Source organism: Argopecten irradians, chromosome 14 (genome assembly GCF_041381155.1).
Source record: "Argopecten irradians isolate NY chromosome 14, Ai_NY, whole genome shotgun sequence".
NCBI classification, from domain to species: domain Eukaryota; kingdom Metazoa; phylum Mollusca; class Bivalvia; order Pectinida; family Pectinidae; genus Argopecten; species Argopecten irradians.
The window spans coordinates 9,884,316-9,909,952 of NC_091147.1; the positions used below are offsets into that span (position 1 = coordinate 9,884,316).

The following is a 25,637-nucleotide window of genomic DNA, read 5'->3' on the forward strand; positions in this document are numbered from 1 at the left end:
ATCATCTCGGAGAAATTTCCAGCAATCTTCGGAAAATGTCTTGTTTAATTTCCGAATATTTACTTTCACTTTAATTTGGTGTTAAGTCTCTTAATTATTTGTTCCGATCCTATTGCAAAAAAAAATGTACATACACGCACAGACCGATACTTTCTATTCTCTTATTTACGTTCTCTTTTCCGATATTGAACTAGATCTAAAGCAGGCTAAAGCACACGATGACATTCCAGCCTTATCCATTTCGACAGAATGTCTTTTCCAAAAACATTTAAAATTATTATTTAAGTAAAAACCTTACATAATCCCGACTCAGTATACAGACAGTAGGAGTGGCTGTTGTAGATGATACGATATAGTCACAGATAGGACCCCTGTAGCTCCTATAGTCCTGGGTCTTATCATATTTTATCAATCGTCATAGCAAACACGCGCTCACGCGCCAATTAAACATGTTTACACGAGAACAGCTCGTTAAAGATAATTCATAGATTTATAAGATTTTACTCTCTTAACTTTGCAATAGCTGTCTATGAAGCACGTTAAAAATAATTTCCAAAGTCGGCTTATCAAAATATGTCTTTTGAAGTTGAAAAAAACTTGACCATTTAGCTGTCAGATGCTGTTTTTGATTTTGTAAATAATTTAAGATATACGACAACCAACGATTGCCATGACTCAATATTTATTTTGACTTGTCATGACGATGCTCCCTTTCGTCCGTGGAGTACATGATACCGATTTTAATCCTTTCTTGCTCCATAAACCCTCCCTCTGTGATATTTAATGCCGCAGTTGCCGACACTGTCTGAAAGGATTTAATTACCTTCATTATTGAAATGTGTCGAGTAGATTAAGTTAACGATTTTTAAAGTAGAACACATCATATAAGACGAAATGAATAAGAAGAACCTGACAAAATATGTGCGATAAATTAATTATTGTTGATAAAATGGTACTACAACTCACCGAGTTACAAATGAGTCGGGTTTTTTCTGTTGTATCAGTGTCATGTATAAATTGTCACATTCTCATTTGAAAGTTAGTGACTGTCCAAATAAAACATTGAATATGAGTATGGTTTTTGTGACCTTGTCTTGAAGGACTTTGTTATCTATCAGTCATGGTGTTCGTTGTCCCTTTAACCCTGTGGTTTTTGGGGTAAAATAACATTTCTTCAAGCGTTATTTTCATAACAGATGACGATAAACCATGCCGCAGATATCGTTGCTTGGCTGGTTCGTATTACTACCAGATACTAGCTTAAGAACAGTCCTATCTAATAGTACTACATATCCTGGTTCGTATACCTCCATAGACTAGCTTTACAACAGTCCTACGTTATCTATAAGTACTATATATATCCCCGGTACCACCCCAACTCCATCAGCATTCCTCCTGTTCCCTATCAAATCATCCCATTATATAACCGTCTTAGTCTACCCCCAAGTTATCGCGAGATGCCATACACATTATACTGCTATTTAACAGAATCTTCTATCTTCACTATTAAGCTGTCTTTAATTATAACCAAACATTCTGGAAAGTTAGCGCTAAATATTTACAAAATTACATCTCTAAATTTGATAACACAGTAATGTACATTATGAACATCTTTGCCCTACTTGATTTCTTCCTTAAAGAAAAATAGATGTTGAAACGTAGTTGAGATAAGATTCTTAATCAATTAAAGTTTGTGCGTCTTTTGCCATATTATAGCTCAAAGTTCTAGTTGGAATGTTTATGTTGAAACGCTCGTTTGGTAAACTTTCAATACAATTTAAAAAAGAGTTCGCTGTATTTATAATTATAATGGAAGAAAGGATTCTTTAAAATTAAAAGTCAAAACTGAATCAGCTATCTCTTATAGGAAGGTAGTCGAAAAGCAATTTCAATGTATTCAGCTCAGTCGGTATATCTTTCTCAACATATGTTTAGAATCTGGCTCTGTTGAAATCTGTTAAATGGTCTCTCTTTAAATATAATCAAAGTACTGAAAGTACTGCTGCGGTAAAACTTCTGGATGATAGGAGTTGATTCGAGTGTTAAAGATTGATAAGTCAATGGTTATATTATCAGTATAACTGCAAATTGGAAAACGATCCAAAGAAAACAGGACTTAAACTAAGGCTGAAAAACTAATACAAATAATTGTTTTTTATTTGGTCGTAATAATTTATCACATTGATTTATTTTCTCACATTTTGTACAGGTCCAGTTATTCTAAATACACATAATGCATTTCAGTGCAGAACCTTCAATCAAAGAGGAAGTATTTATGTTTCAAGTTTATATAAAGAAAAGTTTTCAGCATTATGGTGACTTGTAATGTCAAATTTAAATTGATTTTTTTTGTTAAAAACTAAACAGGCATTCTTCAGATATCAAGAAAAAACTTACTGGTTATATTATATAAAATCTCATATAATGTTTAAGCGATACCGTACACGTATTTGACCTTTAATGACTAATATGAATGACATCAAGGATTTCCTTTTTAACAAAAATGTATCTAGCAAGTTTAAGAACACCATACTATCTATAAGTACAAAATTTAATGGTTGTCAGACCGTGTAACATATATAACTAACGTATATTGTCATAAAGGATGACTTTCATGCTTCATAACTTCACGAATACTACTTTGGCAACATATCAGGGAGAAAGAGGGGAAAGAGAGGGAAAGAGAGAAAAAAAATCTCTGTCAGCTATCAGCTGTTTACCGGTATATGCTTTATCAAGTTTCAAGTACATGAATGTATATATATTAACTAAAGAACTAAATAACCTGAGTTAATTAACTAAACGACATGTAAATGGCACGAAGGATGTTTTTTGTCAAAACATGTTAATATTTTTTCTCTATGTCTATCAAGTTTGTAGTACATTACAACATATATTCTAACAAACGGTAACGGCACGAGTTACCTAAATGACAGATATTGTCATCAGTGTCCTTTTCTAACTACAATTTGTAAATATCTTCTTATTAAACATTATGGAAAGTTGTTCAGCAAAATTTGGAGCAAGGATAGGTCCAAAATTCGGATCGCAAATTCACTCAGAAACTTTACTTTGACATGATAATTTACTTTGAAATTTGACTATTGGTTCCAAAACTGTTTTCATAAGGCTTGAACATGATAATTTACTTTGAAATATGAATATTGGTAGAAAAACTGTTCTTATAAGGCTTGGTTCAAGAAAAACATAATTGTAGTATATGAATTAATGAAGGATAGTGACACGCTTACTTTTTACTGTTTTGATGAATTGATACAAATCTATCAGATTAGTACTAATTTTGTGGAATATCACGGTTTTATTATCTGCTATCAGAGAATACCTGAATTAGGCTGACTCTGAAATATGTCAAATTTGTTTCCTACTTACATTAAATATTTCATATTGATCTGTACAATGTAATGAAAAAATAACATACTCCTACCGGGAGGAGAAGATGGGAAGACTTAATTAGTTCAGTCGAATCATTTGAAATGGGTTGATATTTCTAAAATTTCCTTTACAGTAACGAAAATTATAAGCTTCAGTGGTTTCAATATATATTATAGCAGATTCACTCAGCAATTTTACTTTGACATGATAATCTACTCTGAAAAAAACATTGTGTTACAAATTATATAAGTACATTTGCCTAGTACAGAATAGTACGTACATGTATTACAATTTCATTTATATTTTAAACACCTCCGAATTTTCATTTCATTTGCATAAACAACCAAACGATAAGATTTCGTTATAAAATGACACTTAATCCTCTAAACAATAGAACAGCCAACTCTAGATCACTGCTTATTGTTTTGATATTTTCCAAAAGAATTTATGATTTGTCCTTCCTTATATGTACATATTTTCTACTTGTCAAATTTTTGAAATTGATATTTATATATTATGTTTCTCTATACAATGTATTTGTCAAAGAGAACTAATAAAGAAACTTGATGTGGTCATGATCAATGTATCACACCTTCACGCTTGGCTGCACACTGCTACAGATACGAAGAGATGTATATATGGGGTGGTTATCTATCCTTTAATCTTTGAAATATTTTTCTCGAAAACCCAGCTCCCTACCGCTCCGAACCGCTGTAAATGAAAATGTGTATGAGCAAGGGACGTCAGAAACATTATATAACATGTGTTGAGAATATGTATAACAGTATTTACATTAAAACCTATCTATTAAAACCACCCAGTGGTCCGAGTAAAAGTGGTCTTAATAGCGAGGTGGTCTTAATTCTGAGGTGGACCAGGTTTCTTCTATGATCATGACGATCAAGAACAGAAACTCTGTATCCTAGCTGACCGGTACATAATATATGTACTGTATTTTTGTTTCAAAATTGAAATTTTATGAAAAATGCAATATACATGTATATATAAATGTATATTATATATATATATTTTTTATTTTTTTGTTCAATTTTTTGCATTTAACACATTTACAAATACATGGGACATCAACATAAACTTGACATGACATATACATTACATTTATATAAAAAACATAAGAAACATAACATAGCATGCTGAGTATGTACATGTACGTGTGGGGAAAAAACCAGTTTGATATATTTTGGTTAAGATAAATTTGCAAATTACTATATTTGATCAATTAGTTTTGTCGGCCATTAGAATCTTAATCATATCATATTTTAATGCATGCGTATCTAATCAAAACCAATAATTTACAAATATTTTTTAAAGATTGATAAATTAGGGACATATAATGACTATACCATTTATTTCTAGAGCATAGACATATTTTTTTCATTAAATTAAGTTAATGGTGTGTGCTTACTTAAATCTTAAACTGAATTTCACTGAAGTAATTGTTGACAATCTAAATGAAAATACTTTTTCTAGACATTACTTTCTATTATGTTTTAATTATAATTCAAATACATATCGTTAGTTTAATCAGAGATTTAGATAGTTATTAAATTATCTATGTCTCTGGTTTAATTATCACATAGTATCACCTGAGGTAAATGAGAATCTATGTGTTTTAAAATTGGTATTGATCTGTGTAAATTATTATTAATATTTACGTAAATCGATTTTAATTACCCCGCCATGTGCAATGATTGGTCAAATAATAACTTACGATCACAATCGGTAAAGTGTTTGAAAGACTACTGTGCAATAGTCAAGCGTACTTTTAACTAATGCAAAACACTGATTGTTTACCGCAACAAAATAGATGACACATCTATTGAAATGAGATGATTGGCCTACGGTACTTCATAAATATCTGAAATAAGATCAATATATCTCATACATTAAAGAATTTTAATTCCATTGGCGTTACACGTATGAGAAAGAACTGCCTAAATCGTTCGATCTCGCCACCAGAGCTATCGAAAGTAACGTTGCATTTACTTGTGGTTTCGATCACGTCAACTGCCAGTCACAAGTATGCAAATGATGGCGATTAACACTCTCCTAGTACAGGTAGATAATCTGATAATTAGGTCGACGGAAAACAAAAGACTGACTGATGTACCTGCGGGTAGTTGTTCAGGGTTGCTGCGTGCGGGAAGGTGAGGCACAGCGAGAGGTATGAAGGTCACATGTGCCTGTGGTCATAATCAAATGGTCAATTAGTGTTAATTTAGTGGTCGTTGGGACTCTAGAATCTTCTATCTTCACTATTAAGCTGTCTTTAATTATAACCAAACATTCTGGAAAGTTAGCGCTAAATATTTACAAAATTACATCTCTAAATTTGATAACACAGTAATGTACATTATGAACATCTTTGCCCTACTTGATTTCTTCCTTAAAGAAAAATAGATGTTGAAACGTAGTTGAGATAAGATTCTTAATCAATTAAAGTTTGTGCGTCTTTTGCCATATTATAGCTCAAAGTTCTAGTTGGAATGTTTATGTTGAAACGCTCGTTTGGTAAACTTTCAATACAATTTCAAAAAGAGTTCGCTGTATTTATAATTATAATGGAAGAAAGGATTCTTTAAAATTAAAAGTCAAAACTGAATCAGCTATCTCTTATAGGAAGGTAGTCGAAAAGCAATTTCAATGTATTCAGCTCAGTCGGTATATCTTTCTCAACATATGTTTAGAATCTGGCTCTGTTGAAATCTGTTAAATGGTCTCTTTAAATATAAAAATCTTAGAAACGGGCGTAGTTTTATGAGACAAAGGATGAAATTTATCGGAAAACTTAAACAGGTATGAAATTTACTACTTCCGGTTAACGGATTTGAGTTTCGTGATTGTGGAAAATGAGCAGCATTAACAGTTTTGTTTACTTTGTAATGTAGATTTCAACAACAGAGTGCTTAATGTCAATATTGAATCTCAATGTGTGTATCATTTGTCAAATAATGCAATGGGATACACACACAAAAAGGCACCATCCTGTTATAAATCGTACAAACATCTCGAGCATCTCTACACGCGCTTTGCGGTGATGCCGATGTTTTGCATAATGTGTGCCAATTTTCCAATTTCTTATGTCGCTAATTCAGTGTTATTTATCATACCAGTAAGTTTCCGTTGTCAAATGCTTATTTTCTTTCATTATCCATGTCATGCAAGTAAGCACTTCTCAAGAAATGCACTAGCTCGGATATAAAAAAAACCTTCTAGTATCGTAAGTCTATAGATCTACACCGTCCAGTATAACCTAACTTTTTGTTTCGTCATTTTTTATTGGTTGACTAAGTCAAGATTTAAGACTTATTTGGGCTAAGACCGTTTCAGGATATTCGGAATAGTTTACAGAAAAGTAAACTTGTTAGTTTCAAGAACATTTGATTAGTGTAGATTTCATCCCCAATTAATATTTAATTTGATTTTTTTATCTTTGAGGGAGCCACGAGGGGGAAATATCTTCAATCTATATATTCCTTTCATTCTAAGTGATTGTGAATTTTTATTCTTCAACGAATTCTTCAGAACCAAATCGTTGTTATCTTATTTTTTGTTTGTTGTATAAGTGAAATATTGTACTGTGTCATTTTTGTGAATAGTATTGTTTCTAAAGAAATATATCAGTAAATTCAGCACATTCCAACGGAGTTCAATATTTTACTGAAACTGAAGACATTTTATCGGCGGAACATATATCTGGCCTTCATTTCAACATCAAAACAAGTAATGTTTGTCGGTGTTTTCAAAACACACGAAATATGATCTCTTTGATAGCAAAGCAAAGTCGACTCAACTGACACGAATACCAATCAACAGCATGCAATAATCGATGTTCTCCAGAACAAACTTCCGAATTTAATGAGATCGCTCGTAAGGATTTTAAAGCTTGAATAATATCACTCGTGAGAATTATTTCATGCTTGATAAGAAGGTTTTTTTTTCTAGTAGTTTATCGTTGACAACATAATTCAGCTGACGTGATAGGTATATTGGTTATATGAAGGCCCATTGACATTCAGCGATAAACAGACAAAAATCTATAATATAAGTTACCATTATATTCATTGGTAGACATTTGAGGTAAAACAATAACGTTCACAAAGAGATAGACTCTATTGACATTATCAGACTTTATCGTATAGCGTTATAATGGTCTATCATATTACAATACCATGACGAATGTCGAGTCTTTCTTTTCGATTAATCACCGAGTAATTACCTAATTAACGTGACATTACAGACCGATGTAGTCTGTCTCTGTACCGTACCAATAAAACTGGGTATATATGTCCCCAGTATTGGTCTACTACTAATGTACTCGGGAGAATTTAATTTGGAAAAATATACCATGATACATGTAATTGACGTAGTGTACGGTGTGAACATACAAGCACCACGGGACTTGTTACATGTGCATTGTCTACGACGGTGTTGTGTTTCTCTCGGCTGCTGAAACTGAACAAACAACAAACAGAAGGCAGCGGTTCCCAATCGAACGGGCCGACCCCGTGTATTATAATATCGGAGGTATCGAACGCACGTTGGTCCAATGAATATAATGGTATATATGGGAAACATTAACCGTGTGAAATATTAGCTGGAATCAATTTCTGTGGAGTGAATGGAGGAAATGTGCCACAGATAGAAATTTCATGACTACTGAAGTCAGTTTGTTATGATCGGAGTCTGATGGGCCATTTCAGCTATTAGTCGAGTTGTATCTTCATGCACGTACATTTATTAGCACGTGCAGACTCGGGAGCATTACTTCCGAAATGTGTATCACTAGAAAGTATCTATTACATGTAAAAACGAGGAAATAAGTTTCTAGGGGAATGGCATGTCGTGCAAATTGAGTTTGTGAGGTTTATAGTGGACAGTGCTAACTGTTTACCAGCACGTACATCTGCACGTACATTGACTTGTAATTAAGTAGCGATAACGCTACTAGATGTCAACCTGACTTAAAGCATGTTATGGAGATATTCGGCAGACAGACTGGACTACAGTGTTATCTATAGTGGAGTTTGATCACCACCCTGCACGTGTTCGCGCTGATGCACGTACATGACACGGTAGTTACGGAGTGCACGACCCTCAACGTCAAGTGTGTGACAGGTATCGCACGAGCTCTAACCCCTGCTTATTTGACAAGTAGGATATCGGAACATACTTGATGAATCGCCCGGGAGACCCACATTGATTGGTAAATGCAACTTTCACTTATCAATATCCAGCTTAATTAGACAGAAATACCTCTGGCGTTATACCGTATGGACTGCTCAGTGATGTTATCCGAGACGCAAGGTGTTTTCTCCAACATCTGGGAGACTGAGTCCAACATCTGGGAGACTGAGTGATCACAGCTCGTGCTAATTAGTATATACAGTCTAACCACAACATCCAACGTCTCGTGAGCAAAAGGGACACGTGAAGTTATTCTTCACGTCTCGTGAGCATCTTCTCGTGAGCAAAAGCTCCACGTGAACTATATTTCTCTCTCTCGGGTAGTGAAAAAATGGACACGTGAATTATTCTTTTTACTGGACAACTTCAACTTCTCTTTAGCTTCTCGTTATCACAAAGGACCTGTGAATATTATCAGGACATTTCGTCAGCACAAAGGACATCTCGGGAGCTAATCAAACGTCCTGAATGGTACATCCTTTGTGAATGAATTTTGGTAACTGTCATAGTTTTTCAACTTTTTCAAATTTTACGTAATTATTTTTTTCGCAAAAAGAATTATTGGAAGTTATTGGTATGGTCGAAAGCATATTTATATAAGAAATTGTGTAAACGATCTGTAAATTTGGACATTCAAATTTTCAAATGAACGCTGCGAACTTACAAATTCAATTTTCAGACGTAAATCAGATGAAGACCTAGGAAATCAAATTTCCCAATCCGAAAATTGTTTTGATATGCTTTTCTGTCAATTTGCATAAAATCTGTTGAAAGGTTTCCAGAAGACTTTGGGGAATTATCTGGAAACTATAACCATTTCTTGTCTGTGTAGTGTTGAGACAAATATGCCGGTTTTTACGACTAGCAAATTAGATTATCTTTCATCAAATTAATGTAATTTTAATGAATAAAATCACGAGGAAGCCCTTTTTGAATTTAAGTTTAAGAAGAGCTGAGCTATTACATTATTGATGTGGGAGGAGGGCTGATCGATCAGTGATTCCAACTATATTATTTCATTGGAAACGGTGGCTGTCAGCGAGAAGACCTTCTTGTGTTAGGTGCCAAGAAAAGAGTCAACTGCTTACATGTATATATCGTCTGACATGTACTAGGAAGGTTAATTAATTAAGACAATAGACATCTGCAGATTGTGTATTCCTGTGACAGGTTCGCCGTATGTGAGGTGTTCTTTTCCCGCGTAGAGTGCGACCGGGATTACAGAGTGAAAGGATTTACTTTACTGGGGGATTTCTATACAATGCAGAATGTTCAGTAAGAACCGGACATTCCCCTCCTGTGGCTCCATCGCCACCATGTGTGGGGACAAGAAACGGCCAAACAGGTATGTACACAAGTTAATTCTACTCAGAGTAAAAAGCATGGAAGAGTGTGAGAGGGACCCTCACGAGATGACACCATGCAGTTTTTGCTTTTTAGCAGTAGTCAAGCAGTTTCTAGATTGTTTTTTGGGAATGTCAAACACACCTTCTAAAGTACAATCTCACTGAAACTGCCACATTATACGCAGCGTCATCCTCGATGCTGCAGGGATTACTATCACTGACGTTATATAAACCCATGGAGTATCGAGGGATGACGCAGTGTCTGTCTTGCAGTCCTGCTGATCAAACTGGTGGTTGATGGGCATTGATACTTTCGGACGCACGGACGAACTCCGGGTTCCATCGGTGGGATATCAGGAGGCTTATTCTAACGGGCAGCTTATTACAAATTACCCGTATGTCAATTTATTTTCGCGTACGATTCAATCCCCGTATTTTGCGGCCAATTAAAATTAGTAAAAATAAATAGTCGCAAAAACGTATCAACTACATATGTACAAGTTTGAACTGTAACTCACGAAATAAATCGTTGTAAATAAGTCGTTAGTTATGAAAACGCAAAAATAATTCACAGGGAAAATAACTTGGTTTAAAGTAAATAAGCATAGAATTTCCCATATCTAGTTCAATATTATGTATAATGGATATCAGGTCGGGAAAAATCCATCTTAATTGTACCAAGAGTCTATAAACCCATTATGGTGATGCCAAGCCTATTCATTTTATACGAAAATACGTCGTCGGTTTGGAACGTTATCAAATGAATGCTGTTTGGTACTGTAATGGGTGAAATCAGCGTCGGAGAGTGCTTTAACGATAATGATGAAGTTGCACGAATGTGAAAACGTCTAATTGACTCTGACACTTTCTCTCCCATAAGCCTCATTGGTATGATTCAAATCAAAGATATAACAAGTCCATTATCTCAAAAAAGGGGCGTTAAGGATCAGAATCCAGGGTATTGTTAACTTCATTGCAAATAATTCCATAACGTTTGCCATAGTATTTGTGCATCCGTATTCATATCTTAGTTTGCCTCGTATATTGCGAAAGTACAAATATAGGAAACATCACTTCCCGGGTAAATCCACCAATTTTATTATAGACATACCTTTGTTACTTTTGCTTGCTATTCGCTAGATTGCGGTGCGCTTCGATAATATACATTTCAAACTTGCGCTGTTCATATTTTAAATACATGTAATCGTTCGAAGCTTTGAATATCATTTTTATTCAACTTTTTCTTCGACAAGAAGTAATAAAACAGTGCAACAAGCTGACAGTACATCCACGAAGTAAGTGACGCGATATTAGTTGTGTAACTGGATAGCTCTCAATTATGACGTCATCTGTGTGTTAAGATTAAGAGAGATACTACCTGTTTTAGTTCATTATAACTGTCTAGCTGCACGTGCTGCCTGTCAACAATCTGTCATCTATTAAACAACACACGTTCCCGGACATCTCTGTAACAATTATCACAGCTATCGATTTCTGTCGATTAATAACAATAGTCAATATTTACAATGGTCTCGTTTTGTTTGAAAACGTTTGTTCGGACCATAAATCGTTAAAAACAACATTGTGTCGTTACGTAAATGTTAGTTCGGTGTTAAATTATATTTGCTGTCTAGTGTTGAAATTTTGTATTCATTTTTCGCTATTTTATTTCACTCTCGAAGACAAAGAATTTGAATAGAGCTGTCGAAATATAGAAACATGTCTAGCTGTAATTATACATGTATGGAAATTGTAAATTTTATAGACAATAACCATGTAACAGCTACAATGATAATAAGATAATGTTGTTTATTAAGTTACAAGTCCTAAAAACACATCTTTAAAACAAAAATTGTGTTTATTATTGCCATATAACGCTGTGAATGTATTTCATACAAATTCCATTTAGAATAAAATATATTACACTTTTATAATTTTCTGAATAAAATAAATAGATTTGTAGAAGAAGAAAAAAATACTCCGGAGATAGTTCTGTTGATTATTTATCCCTCATAGCATTGGATTATTCGTAATTTTGACACCGTTTTAAATGAGGTCAAAATCACCATAATTCGAGATAAAGTCTGTGAACATAATTCGATGAGAACATTCTACAATATATGAAAGGATTTCTGAATTTTTTGCTTCGTTTTGCTATAAACAGGATTTTTAAAATAAAATTATTCATCTACAAAGAAGATCTGTAAATAATTGTTTCTTCAAACTGTCAACTTCGAGATATTATGTTTGCAAAGCAATGGAATATTTGCATATCGATGGTATTGTAGACAAATAGGTGTAACACCTGGAGTGGACACAAATATAAACTACTTGCAATTCATTCGAATGTGTTTATGATCTTAGCAATTGTTTTTTCATATAAATATGATCATATCATCAAAAAAAGCTAACTATACTTTAATAAAGTTGTTCACTTTCCTCTATCTCATTTCTAAATACCCAATAGAAACCATCTGTGGAACAGAGTCGCGTGCCTGTATAATAATATCTCACTCCTATTATGATTTTGCGAGCGCGTTCACTCGTAAATATGGAACTCCTCCCCTTTGCGCTACATGGTTTCCCCACGGCACGTGTCGGGGTACCTAGGGACCCGGGAACATGTGGTTGCTGGGGTACGCCCATTTAGTCTCTGATCTTACGGCATCAAATGGTTACCCGCCCCTACTTCTGAGTATTGCACTAGAGGGCGATACAAGTCGCACCTGTTTTGAGTTTATAAATGAATTAATTACAATATTTCTTCGTTTCGTCTAAATTAACCAGATAGAAAGAGTGGAGTGTAATTTATAATACTCCAAAAAATAACTGAAGGAGAAGCTCCGATATTACCTATTTGTTTTGGTGAATAACCTGTGGTGTAATTACACGTAAAATTATAGCATAAGTTCAATAAATCATGAAATAGATCAAAAGCAAAGAGAGTAATGGGGAAGTTAAACTTAAAAGCCAACGATCCCATGAATGTACGCTTGTATGTGTTAAAGAAGCAATGACACCAGTAGGCTTAATTATAACAGTTTTGTTTTAAATTGACATTGATATTTCCATACTAAAGCAAGATTCTAGTGAATGTATTGCATCTTTGAACAAACACCATTAGGATGAAATTAAATCTACAGCTTGGGTTGATTTTCTTCAATCGTCAACGACACCTGCTACCTGTACTTAATCTCGAATGATTTTAGTCCCTCAATAAATACAGTTTTATGAGTCGATTCAGAGAATCGGTAGAAAACTTAACAGGACCACAAACGTCTATAACGATGATGGAAATGTCTCAATCTTTACAGTTTAATTCTGTAGTTTTTTGAGACGTTACTCAATTTTTTTCTGGAGTAGTCGCCCTTACTCATTTCCCTCAGTTACATGGTAACCGTATTACACGTTTGAATAACGAAAATTAAAAAAAAAAAAAGTTTTATTAAATGTTGTCCTCGCCAGAGCACAAACTGAGTGAAAACTGTTATTTTAATGAAGCTGCCTAGAATCGCTGACCGGGACTTTTTATGATGATGAAGAGCTATGCATGCTTCAAAGAGAACATTTACTCAGATTTCAGGTCTTATATGCAACATGTTTTTGGTACAAAAAGAAAAAAAGCATGAGTTGTAATTGAACGCATTGTTGGTATGTTCGCCTGCCCACTTCCATTTCGTAGGTAATACATCACCTGGCTTGAGCTTGTTTTTGGTGAATGGGATGACGGTTTCATGCCAGTTTTACTTGTGCCGTGTATTGTACGAGGGATGTTGATCAAAGGTATGGTAACGAGTTACACGATCACCCCCTCCTGGTCTTCCACGTGCAGCTAATCCTCGCGTTAATCACGTGCATTGGGCAGAGTATTCACCCCCGAGAGTACCTCGTCCATCTTGTCACATTTGTTGGAGGTGTATATTAGCATCTATGCCAAGTGTGTTTGCTACCCACACGTTCCTCAACCACCCAGGCATAGCCACACACAAACTCACCACACACACATATACACAATCTCACCACACACACACAAACCACACATTTCATTCCAACCTCGTCTGATTTAATAGATCTGAAATAACCTAAGATACTGACATCCTTATTCGAAATTAGCATTTTTTTTACTTTATTACACGATTGCGACTTAAGTTACATAACTTGAACCTGTAAGCGCACGATGGGGTTTAGAGTAGAAAGAAATTTAGAGCCAGGAGAACTACGTGATCGGGTAGGTGACCCCTGATAATGACCTTTACATGTCCGTGCCGAGGATCGTACCCTACTCGCCTGGGTGAAGTGCGAATTGCTTAGACATAGCACTACACTGTCACCGATCTCCAAAGAAATGAAACCCCTAAAAGTGAGCGGAAATCTCCCCTGATAATAAGCATCGTCTACTTTGTCGATACTATCATGAAGCACATGACTGCTCGATCCGAGGATTTCTGATGAAAACTTATTACACGTATAGTAAGTGAAATATAACAAGTCTGATTATTTCAAATGATACATATCATCCATAACAAATATTTATGCGAACGCAGACAAATTGCTATCAAAAGGACGTTCGGTATCCTTTCCTCGTTTTCCAATCACGCGAAGTGTTAAATAAATAGCCTGGGATGTGTACCACGTGATCACCCTAATGCCGGTATAATTAAGGCACGCTTTAGCGCGTGGGAAATGGCGCCGTTTATTATACAATAACTATAGCTTACGATTCCGGAAGTGACATAAAAATGATTGTGGGTCGGCCATAGATCCAATGACACGCTTGACTGGTCACGTTTATTTAATATGGTGTGACATTAATAACATCAAACAATACTACTCGCTCACCCGATTTATTTTTATAATCTTCTAAAAAACGTAACTTCCGGCGAACGGAAATTGCTTTATTGATTTGCCCTTTTGTAAGCACTGTAGTGACACCTGGTGACAAAACTCTGTGAGGAGGGTATATATAGAACGGCGATGTATATAGGATGTAGTGTTTCAAGTGGAGTCATTTCGTACATTTAGGCTAAACATGATAATTGTTTGATTATTTCAGGAAATTAGCCAATTTATACACCAGTAGGATTTACACTGTAAATAACTTTCGTGTTTTAGACAAATAGTGTGTGACGACAATAGGGGAGTGGGACGAACGGTTTGTCATTTATCAGTATTGGTGTGCTGTTCGTTGTCTCTGGTGGTATGCTGCAGTGAGATTGCACTATAAAAAGAGTTTCCAATATTTCTATGACGTAAAACCTTATCAAACAACAACTTTAAATTTTATATGGTGAAGTGACAGCTTGTTACCCAATGTGACCGTGAATGCTGGAGGTTTGGTTTGTCTTGTTGTCACTAAGTACAGTAAAACCATAGTTCCTGATCAGAAAGGAACCATTGGTTGAATCCCCCTACGTGACAGAGCCGTCATTGTACATAGTCCCTTAGATCTGCCACAGATATTGCATGTGTTTAGAGAGAATAATTTTCTCTGATGCATATAGAGCTGTAGGCGTTGAAAGTATGACGATATTGCGACAATGTGACTTATGTAAATGAATCGTGTGAAGTTACGTATTATTCGCTAGATACGCCTGTCAGAAATCAATCGGATATCGATCATGTGGTAATAAGTCCACCAAAGCCATCGATCTCATACATTAATATGCATCTGTCACGTGAACCGGGAGCTTAATCACTTAAATAGGTTAGTTTTATGTGTAATAACCTTGTACGAACACTAATTCTGGAAATGGATTGAAGATGGCGATTCCCTCGGGACGCATTAAAGGGGCAATACCCCCAGCAGCTAGCAGCATAGAGGTTTGATTCTTTAATTGCTGGAACCATATTAATTATTAATTGTGAATGAAAACGTGTCCACAATTTTTGAAAGACCTGTGTTCTATAGTAAAATAAATGTAGTAGCAATCAGTGATCAATTATAATGTTAATTATTTCATTTTTTCCTGATGTTAACACTGACCTCTTGGCTATTACTCTGACATGTAATGGTAGGAGTAACTATCAGAACTGACGTTGGAAAGCACGACTTAAAATTACAATATTTCATCTTGAACAGGAAATTATATTTTATGAAATATGTTTTCCTGTATGTCATTTTAAACATGTGCATCAAAATAATTAAAATGGCTCACTTATGAACGTTTTTCCATGAACGTAACATTTAAGACAAAAACAAAACCATTGGAACGTGTCGCTTTAAAATCTTCTTACTGATAGCAACAGCTAGCACTTTACTTTTATCGAAATAAACAACGGCTTTAATTGGCATGTTAGAGACATCATGGAGTAGGAATGAATATGTTTATTATCTCATAGACTGCTTGTAAAGATGCTTGGTAGATTTAAAGGCAGATATATGAAGAAGCTGAAGTATTTCTTTTATTCGGAATTCCTCGTGTCTGATTCCTCTCGTGACGTCCGGAACTCGGTGCGATTTATCATCACAGGAAAGAACACAATTCCTTGGATAATAGTTTCCATACAAAAAAAAATGTGTCTCGATCTTGGAAAAATAGAATCTCTTGTCGATAATGGATGCGTTTGTATCTTTAAACCCCTAACCAATGGCATATGATTAAACTGAGTTATCATGCTGGAATCAAAATAACGTCTGGACAATATATCTCTAATAATACATTAAAAGCATTATTTCCTTCTTTTGAGGGCAGTATGGTTTTTTAGTGTTGTCCTGAAATGGCCTCCGGCTTGGGTACTACGCCATCCCTCGAAGGCAATAGAATGTCAAAATGCTCCTCGATATTCCGATCGCTTATGATCTCTACAACCATGTACTATCACACAGTAAAACTGGAGGCAACAAAACAGAACAGGTAATTTAGTCATGTGATGCACTTCAAAAGAGCCGTATAGTACACTGTGGTTGACTACGTGGCTTTGATGGTGGGCGTCGCTCTCTCTGTAGTCTTCAAAGGATTTTTTGCTGGCCTGTGATTGGTTCAGATTTACTCCTCTGAGCTGCCTCCAGTTTAAATATGAGATAGTGTAGGGTTGTAGAGATCGTAAGTGATCGGAACCCCTGGAGTATCGACGATGAGTCATATTCTGATGCAAACTTTACCAAAGCTCTGAAAATGACGACAATTTCTATGTTGAACCATAAGTTTTTCATTTTCCAGACTGTAGGGAAATAATGACCAATGATTTTAATGACCGATTTTTTTTTATCGATTTTCACTCTTTATGACTTTTGAGAGTAAAGGCATTTACTGTCGATGGAAGTATTTAAAAAACAGAGTTTTAGAATGAAGTATTTCTTATTCTTAATTTGTCAATTAAGACAACAGCATTCCAACCTCCAGTTAAAACACTGCAGACAATTGGGGGTACGAGCTTTCTTTAAACGTTTTTATTTGTTAATTGATATTTTCTGTACTCCAAGACATGAATTTGTCATTTTCTTAAGAGAACACTTGTTTATACTTGCTTGACCCGAGCATGCACCACTTGACCTCGATTCTGTTGGGGATTGTCGACATGTATTCATACTCATGTAAAGTACGTGCATATACATGTATATAGTGCACTGGAGTTATTTCTGGCTCTCATCTGTTAAAGTTATATGCTATATTTAGCTATGTACATGCGACCATTTTTATCAGTTTTGGGTACAGGACCACAGTGCCCGACTAAGGCTCTGTCTTATTACCACTAGCTCATTTCTCGGTCACAGGGACCTGAGAAAATAGTTATACATATGTATTGATTTGTTTGATGAAAATAATATTATTTAACATTTTATAAATGTTTATAATACACTAGTTTAATTATGTTTTATTCATGAACAGTGAATGCCATATTTTAATCATCGAACTAACTATATCTTCCTTAACCTGAGCTACGTACTCTATACTTTTCAGATATGTTAGGGGTCTTGATCAAAAATCGGTAAACATAATTGATAGTGTATTGCAATACGACAGCATCGAGTATGATATTTACTTATCGACTTATCTACATCCTTAAAAACCATTTAAAAATTGTTATAGGCACGCTGATGGCTCTAAATATATACAATATATTAACTGTAACTAAATTCTCATATCCGTGTGCTCTCGGCTACGGGATCAAAACCAATTGTGGGGTAGTTGCAAGGTACTCACCGCAGATCGGTGATTTTTCGTCGGGAACTCCTAGCATGCCATTAAATACCACTATACTAACCGTCTATTCACAGTATTTTTACGAAGATACTGTGGCTATTGTTCAAAAGGTTTTAATGAAGAATATCCCTGATAACATTTGATGAATGAGTAGATCCAATTGATGAACATTTTCCGTGACCCTAGTAAAAACCAGGTATCTTAATACCGTATTTGTCAGGATTTCACTTTTGACCTAATGACATCGTACATATAATCGATCACCTTTTACATCAAGCTGATTCCGAAGTGTTAGTGCAAACGCTAACGGAGTTTCTTATTCTTACGTTCTTCATATATTAAAAGACCTAAACTACGAACTTCATATATTAAACGACCTAAACTACGAACTTCATATATTAAACGACCTAAACTACGAACTTCATATATTAAACGACCTAAACTACGAACTTCATATATTAAATGACCTAAACTACGAACTTCATATATCGAACGACCTAAACTACGAACTTCATATATTAAACGACCTAAACTACGAACTTCATAAATCAAACGACCTAAACTACGAACTTCATATATCAAACGACCTAAACTACGAACTTCTTATATTAAATGACCTAAACTACGAAATTCATATATTAAACGACCTAAACTACGAACTTCATATATTAAACGACCTAAACTACGAACTTCATAAATCAAATGACCTAAACTACGACCCTCATATATCAAATGACCTAAACTACGAACTTCATACATCAAACGACCTAAACTACGAACTTCATATATTAAATGACCTAAACTACGAACTTCATATATTCAATGACCTAAACTACGAACCTCATATATTAAATGACCTAAACTACGAACTTCATATATAAAATGTCCTAAACTACGAACTTCATATATTAAATGACCTAAACTACGAACTTCATATATTAAACGACCTAAACTACGAACTTCATATATCAAGCGACCTAAACTACGAACTTCATATATTAAACGACCTAAACTACGAACTTCATATATCAAACGACCTAAACTACGAACTTCATATATCAAACGACCTAAACTACGAACTTCATATATCAAATGACCTAAACTACGAACTTCATATAATAAATGTCCTAAACTACGAACTTCATATATTAAATGACCTAAACTACGAACTTTTTTCATTAAATGACCTAAACTATGAACTTCATATATTAAACGACCTAAACTAAGATTTTCATATATTAAATTACCTAAACTACGAACTTCATAAATCAAACGACATAAACTACGAACTTCATATATTAAACGACCTAAACTACGAACTTCATATATCAAGCGACCTAAACTACGAACTTCATATATTAAACGACCTAAACTACGAACTTCATATATCAAACGACCTAAACTACGAACTTCATATATTCAATGACCTAAACTACGAACCTCGTATATTAAATGACCTAAACTACGAACTTCATATATAAAATGTCCTAAACTACGAACTTCATATATTAAATGACCTAAACTACGAATTTCATTATTATATGACCTAAACTACGAACTTCATATATTAAACGACCTAAACCAGAATTTCATATATCAAATGATCTTAACTACCACCTTCATATATGAAACGACCTCAACTAGGAATTTCATATATTAAATGACCTAAACTACGAACTTTTTTCATTAAATGACCTAAACTATGAACTTCATATATTAAACGACCTAAACTAAGATTTTCATAAATTAAATGACCTAAACTACGAACTTCATATATCAAACGACCTAAACTACGAACTTCATATATCAAATGACCTAAACTACGAACTTCATATAATAAATGGCCTAAACTACGAACTTCATATATTAAATGACCTAAACTACGAACTTCATATATTAAATGACCTAAACTACGAGTTTCATATATTAAATGACATAAACTACGAACTTCATATATTAAATGACCTAAACTACGAAATTCATATATTAAATGACCTTAACTACGAACTTCATATATCAAACGACCTAAACTACGAACTTCATATATCAAATGACCTAAACTACGAACTTCATATAATAAATGTCCTAAACTACGAACTTCATATATTAAATGACCTAAACTACGAAATTCATATATTAAATGACATAAACTACGAACTTCATATATTAAATGACCTAAACTGCGAACTTCATATATTAATATTTACATTTTCACTTCGCTCCGCCTCAATGAAACTAGTAAACTCCGATCACTTCATTTCCCAATGAAGATGCTTGGTCACGTGCTGACCTCTGACCGGCGTGAGAATACATTTTGACATTGTTTACATTTTGACCTACATTGTAGTTTTACGCCGCTTCAGTTTTGAACGAACTTTCTGCGATGTGGCCTAGGCCTACCGTTGTACATTTAGAAACACAGACAAGAATGCTTGATAAAGTGATATTAGAAATTGTCAGTAATATAATATTATAGTCGCCTAGAGATATTTTACACGTATTTTGATGACACACTGAATTAGGCTCAAGCCCAGGTAAAAAAATGCTGAGCATAGCCTGAACCGGGGATGCTTCAAAGCTCTCTATTTAGGCGTATAAATATATGCACTGCTGACAAGTAAACAAAGCATGAAATTAAAACTAAAAGCATTTATTTGTTTAATGTTTAGAGAAATATCTTAATTCAAGCACACGTAAGAAAATTTTAACAATGTTATCTTCAAAAAGTGTAATTTGGGTTAGCGTCATGTTAGGACCGAACGCAGTGAGGTTCACCACTCATCGCATAGCCTAGTAGGCATAATCGAACGCAAATAGTTTAATGTGTACAATATATGTGAAACGGTGTCATACATGTAAGCTTAGAAACGATAGATTCCATGAAAATACGCTCAAATAGCAAACAGGCTAATTTCAGTGACATTAAGCCTATCGAAACGATTCTGTGAGTGTCAAAATCCACGGCATTGGAGGGTCGTTGGAAACCGCCAACTTTTCAAATCGATGTTTCTCTACTTACTTTATACCGAATTTTAATCCCCAAACTCCAGTAGACAGAGAAGTTATCACATTTCAAGAATAACACAGAAGTCTTCCAGTGATCTGCGACTAAGTCCCGCATTTTAACACGTTTTATTGAGCCCCGGAAGCATGATTATTGGACTGCATCACATACTACAGACACAGGGGTTGGATTTCACAACAGGTTTAGTTAATACATATTTAAATGTCAGCTACAAATAATTATCAGACGGAAATACAACATTCAGTTAATTCCATAACAATTATAATTGAGTTTTAAAAGGTTTGATTATGTTTAGATACCAACTATTCAGCATTTTCACCACAATCGTCATTTTCTTCGAAACCGGACCCCTGCTCAATCGAGCGACCGGATTACACATTGACTGCACTGCTAGTACTGCGCAGCAATTTTTGTATTTGAAGCTACATAATAATGTTTTATGAAAAAATTAAGCCATTAATTCTTGAATATAAAAACAATATTTCAAAATCTCCGTTTTTTATCGTAACAACGCACAAAGAATGAAGTTATTTTCGGAACTACATTTTGTGTTGCCTTGGTGACGAGAAGAACTGACTGGCGGCTGTTCCGTAGCTGTACATACATGTACGATAACTGGTACAATGTTGCAAAATTGTATAATAATCTTATACCGAACACATATAATTTGACTTTTTTAACAGCGGAATTTTTAAATTGGTTAATGTAAATATAAGGATTGATTATCAATTTTGTTGCTTGCATTGACTGATGAAGAAAGTTAATCTCGTGCAAATGTTACATGAACTGCTTCGCAGTTCACTTCATTTGCACGAGATTAACTTTCTTCATCAGTCAATGCAAGCAACAAAATTGACAATCAATCCTTAAAATGACCTAAACTACGAACTTCATATATATCAAATGACCTAAACTACGAACTTCATTTAATAAATGGCCTAAACTACGAACGTCATATATCAAACGACCTAAACTACGAACTTCATATATTAAATGACCTAAACTGCGAACTTCATATATTAAATGACCTAAACTACGAACTTCATATATCAAATGACCTAAACTGCGAACTTCATATATTAAATGACCTAAAACTACGAACTTCATATATCAAATGACCTAAACTGTGAACTGCATATATTAAATGACCTAAACTATGAGCTTCATATATCAAATGACCTAAACTGTGAACTGCATATATTAAATGACCTAAACTACGAACTTCATATATCAAATGACCTAAACTGTGAACTGCATATATTAAATGACCTAAACTACGAACTTCATATATTAAATGACCTAAACTACGAACTTCATATATCAAATGACCTAAACTGTGAACTGCATATATTAAATGACCTAAACTACGAACTTCATATATTAAATGACCTAAACTACGAACTTCATATATCAAATGACCTAAACTAGAACTTCATATATCAAATGACCTAAACTACGAACTTCATATATCAAATGACCTAAACTACGAACTTCATATATCACCTAAATGAACCATAATAAACCTAACTGTGAACTTCATATATCAAATGACCTAAACTGTGAACTTCATATATCAAATGACCTAAACTGTGAACTTCATATATATACAAATGACCTAAACTGTGAACTTCATATATCAAATGACCTAAACTGTGAACTTCATATATCAAATGACCTAAACTGTGAACTTCATATATCAAATGACCTAAACTGTAACTGCATATATCAAATGACCTAAACTGTGAACTTCATATATCAAATGACCTAAACTATGAGCTTCATATATCAAATGAGCTAAACTTCGAATGTCTAAATTAACTTTTCTAGTAGTAATGTATGGTAAATAATTCATAATGCTTTTAAAAACGTCCGCTTCTCATGACTAAATTCATAAACATTGGTGTAGTGAAATGCTTCTACATTTTAATTTGTAATCAATACATAATAACTATATGGCATAAAACTGTCTTCTTTCGTCTTAAGTATTTCTGAGATATTATCTAATTGTGAAATCACATTGCATCACATTCATGTATACTAAAATTATCTGATGTTGATTTGACGGTAAGATTTGTCTTTCCTGTCGAAATGAAACTCCGATGGTGTTCATTACACTGTGAAACTTGTTTAATCCGACACTTGACATTTCCGACAACCTGTCAAATCCTATACTAATAACGTATTCCCCTATATATTACTAATTGTCGTCAACAATAATACCTGAGTCTAATCCGACAAAAATGTGCAACCCTAATGTAGTATTACACATGTTTCACTGTATAAGCAATATATCAATATGATAATTTTATCAAATACGCCACAATTAAAGATGCTCCACCACCGACAGAACATAATTGAAACTCATCATTTGAACAAAAATTGGTGTTTAATCGTGTATATGTATGTCTAATTGACACAAAAAATAATATTAGATAATTTCTTTTGCTTTTGATGCATTTTATTCCATATAGGATGTAGTGCCACGGAATTTTTTCGGGATGTAATTAATTATTTTTCATATTTTTAACTTGAAGTAAAATTAGAAGCTCAAACTTTTCAATGTTGGTAATGGTGTAAAGTAACTTTTGTAACGGAAGAAAAATACTAAATCCTCTGCTCCTGTTTTTGATAGTGAAAAAATACCATTAGTCAGCGGTGGAGCCTCTTTAAGTTAGTTGATGCTGTCTGTCCAGTATGTACCTCTTACCTATATCATACTGTCTACCGACTAACCTTGTAAACCAGACATGCTAATTTAAATTATTTAAAAATGAAAGCTGTCCTTATCTCTGTTATTTAGCCATGATATCTGCGGGGCCACATTGATGTTCTTTGATTCTGCTGGGAGCACAAGCCTTCCATTGCTGTAACATAGTCTGAACATGTAGATAATCGGCCCTAACATCGCCCGAAACAGTTGCACTTTCTCCTCCAACATATAAACGGCGAGTATGTATTTTTCTGTACGAGTTTATGTTGATTTAACGGTTTCGTGTTTCCGACGGTCCTGCTCAGCTTCTGTATCAATAGCCTGCTTATTCCTAGGGCGCTCCATCAGCCATAGATTGTGATATTAAATATTCTATTACGTTTTATAAAGTATAAATGCCACCGGCGATTTGCCCATCCTTTAATGTCAGAGTGTCAATATACAGTATGTATGTTGATATGTATGTTGATATGTATGTTGATATGTATGTTGGTATGTATGTTATGTATGTTGGTATGTATGTTATGTATGTTGATATGTATGTTGATATGTATGTTGATATGTATGTTGATATGTATGTTGATATGTATGTTGATATATATGTTGGTATGTATGTTGATATGTATGTTGGTATGTATGTTATGTATGTTGATATGTATGTTGGTATGTATGTTATGTATGTTGGTATGTATGTTATGTATGTTGATATGTATGTTGATATGTATGTTGGTATGTATGTTATGTATGTTGATATGTATGTTGATATATATGTTGGTATGTATGTTATGTATGTTGATATGTATGTTGGTATGTATGTATGTATGGATATGTATGTTGTTGTATGTTATGTATGTTGATATGTATGTTGATATGTATGTGATATGTATGTTATGTATGTTGATATGTATGTTATGTATGTTGTATGTATGTGTATGTATGTATGTTGATTGTGTATGTTGGTATGTATGTTGATATGTATGTTGATATGTATGTTATGTATGTTGATATGTATGTTGGTATGTATGTTATGTATGTTGATATGTATGTTGGTATGTATGTTATGTATGTTGATATGTATGTTGATATGTATGTTATGTATGTTGATATGTATGTTGATATGTATGTTGGTATGTATGTTATGTATGTTGATATGTATGTTGGTATGTATGTTATGTATGTTGATATGTATGTTGGTATGTATGTTATGTATGTTGATATGTATGTTGGTATGTATGTTATGTATGTTGATATAAATGTTGGTATGTATGTTATGTATGTTGATATGGATGTTGGTATGTATGTTATGTATGTTGATATGTATGTTGGTATGTATGTTATGTATGTTGATATGTATGTTGATATGTATGTTGGTATGTATGTTATGTATGTTGATATGTATGTTGATATGTATGTTGGTATGTATGTTATGTATGTTGATATGTATGTTGTATATGTATGTTGATATGTATTTTATGTATGTTATGTATGTTGATATGTATGTTGGTATGTATGTTATGTATGTTGATATGTATGTTGATATGTATGTTATGTATTTTATGTATGTTGATATGTATGTATGTTGATATGTATGTTGGTATGTATGTTATGTATGTTGAGTTATGTATGTTGATATGTATGTTGGTATGTATGTTGTATGTATGTTATGTATGTTGATATGTATGTTGGTATGTATGTTATGTATGTTGATATGTATGTTGGTATGTATGTTATGTATGTTGATATGTATGTTGATATGTATGTAATGTATGTTGATATGTATGTTGCTATTCGAGTGTAAGAGTCAGTTTGGT

At 33.9% G+C, this 25,637-nt stretch overlaps 1 protein-coding gene across 1 annotated transcript in view; it reads left to right on the plus strand.

Moving 5' to 3' along the window:
- The first annotated feature begins 8,756 nt into the window (after window positions 1-8,756).
- The window catches only part of LOC138307723 (proto-oncogene tyrosine-protein kinase Yrk-like), a 104,105-nt gene continuing 87,224 nt past the window's right edge, over window positions 8,757-25,637 (plus strand). The window contains exon 1 of the mRNA XM_069248573.1: window positions 8,757-9,946. Coding sequence (XP_069104674.1) covers window positions 9,870-9,946 — 77 coding nt within the window. The 5' untranslated portion in view covers window positions 8,757-9,869. The remainder of the gene's footprint in view (window positions 9,947-25,637) is intronic.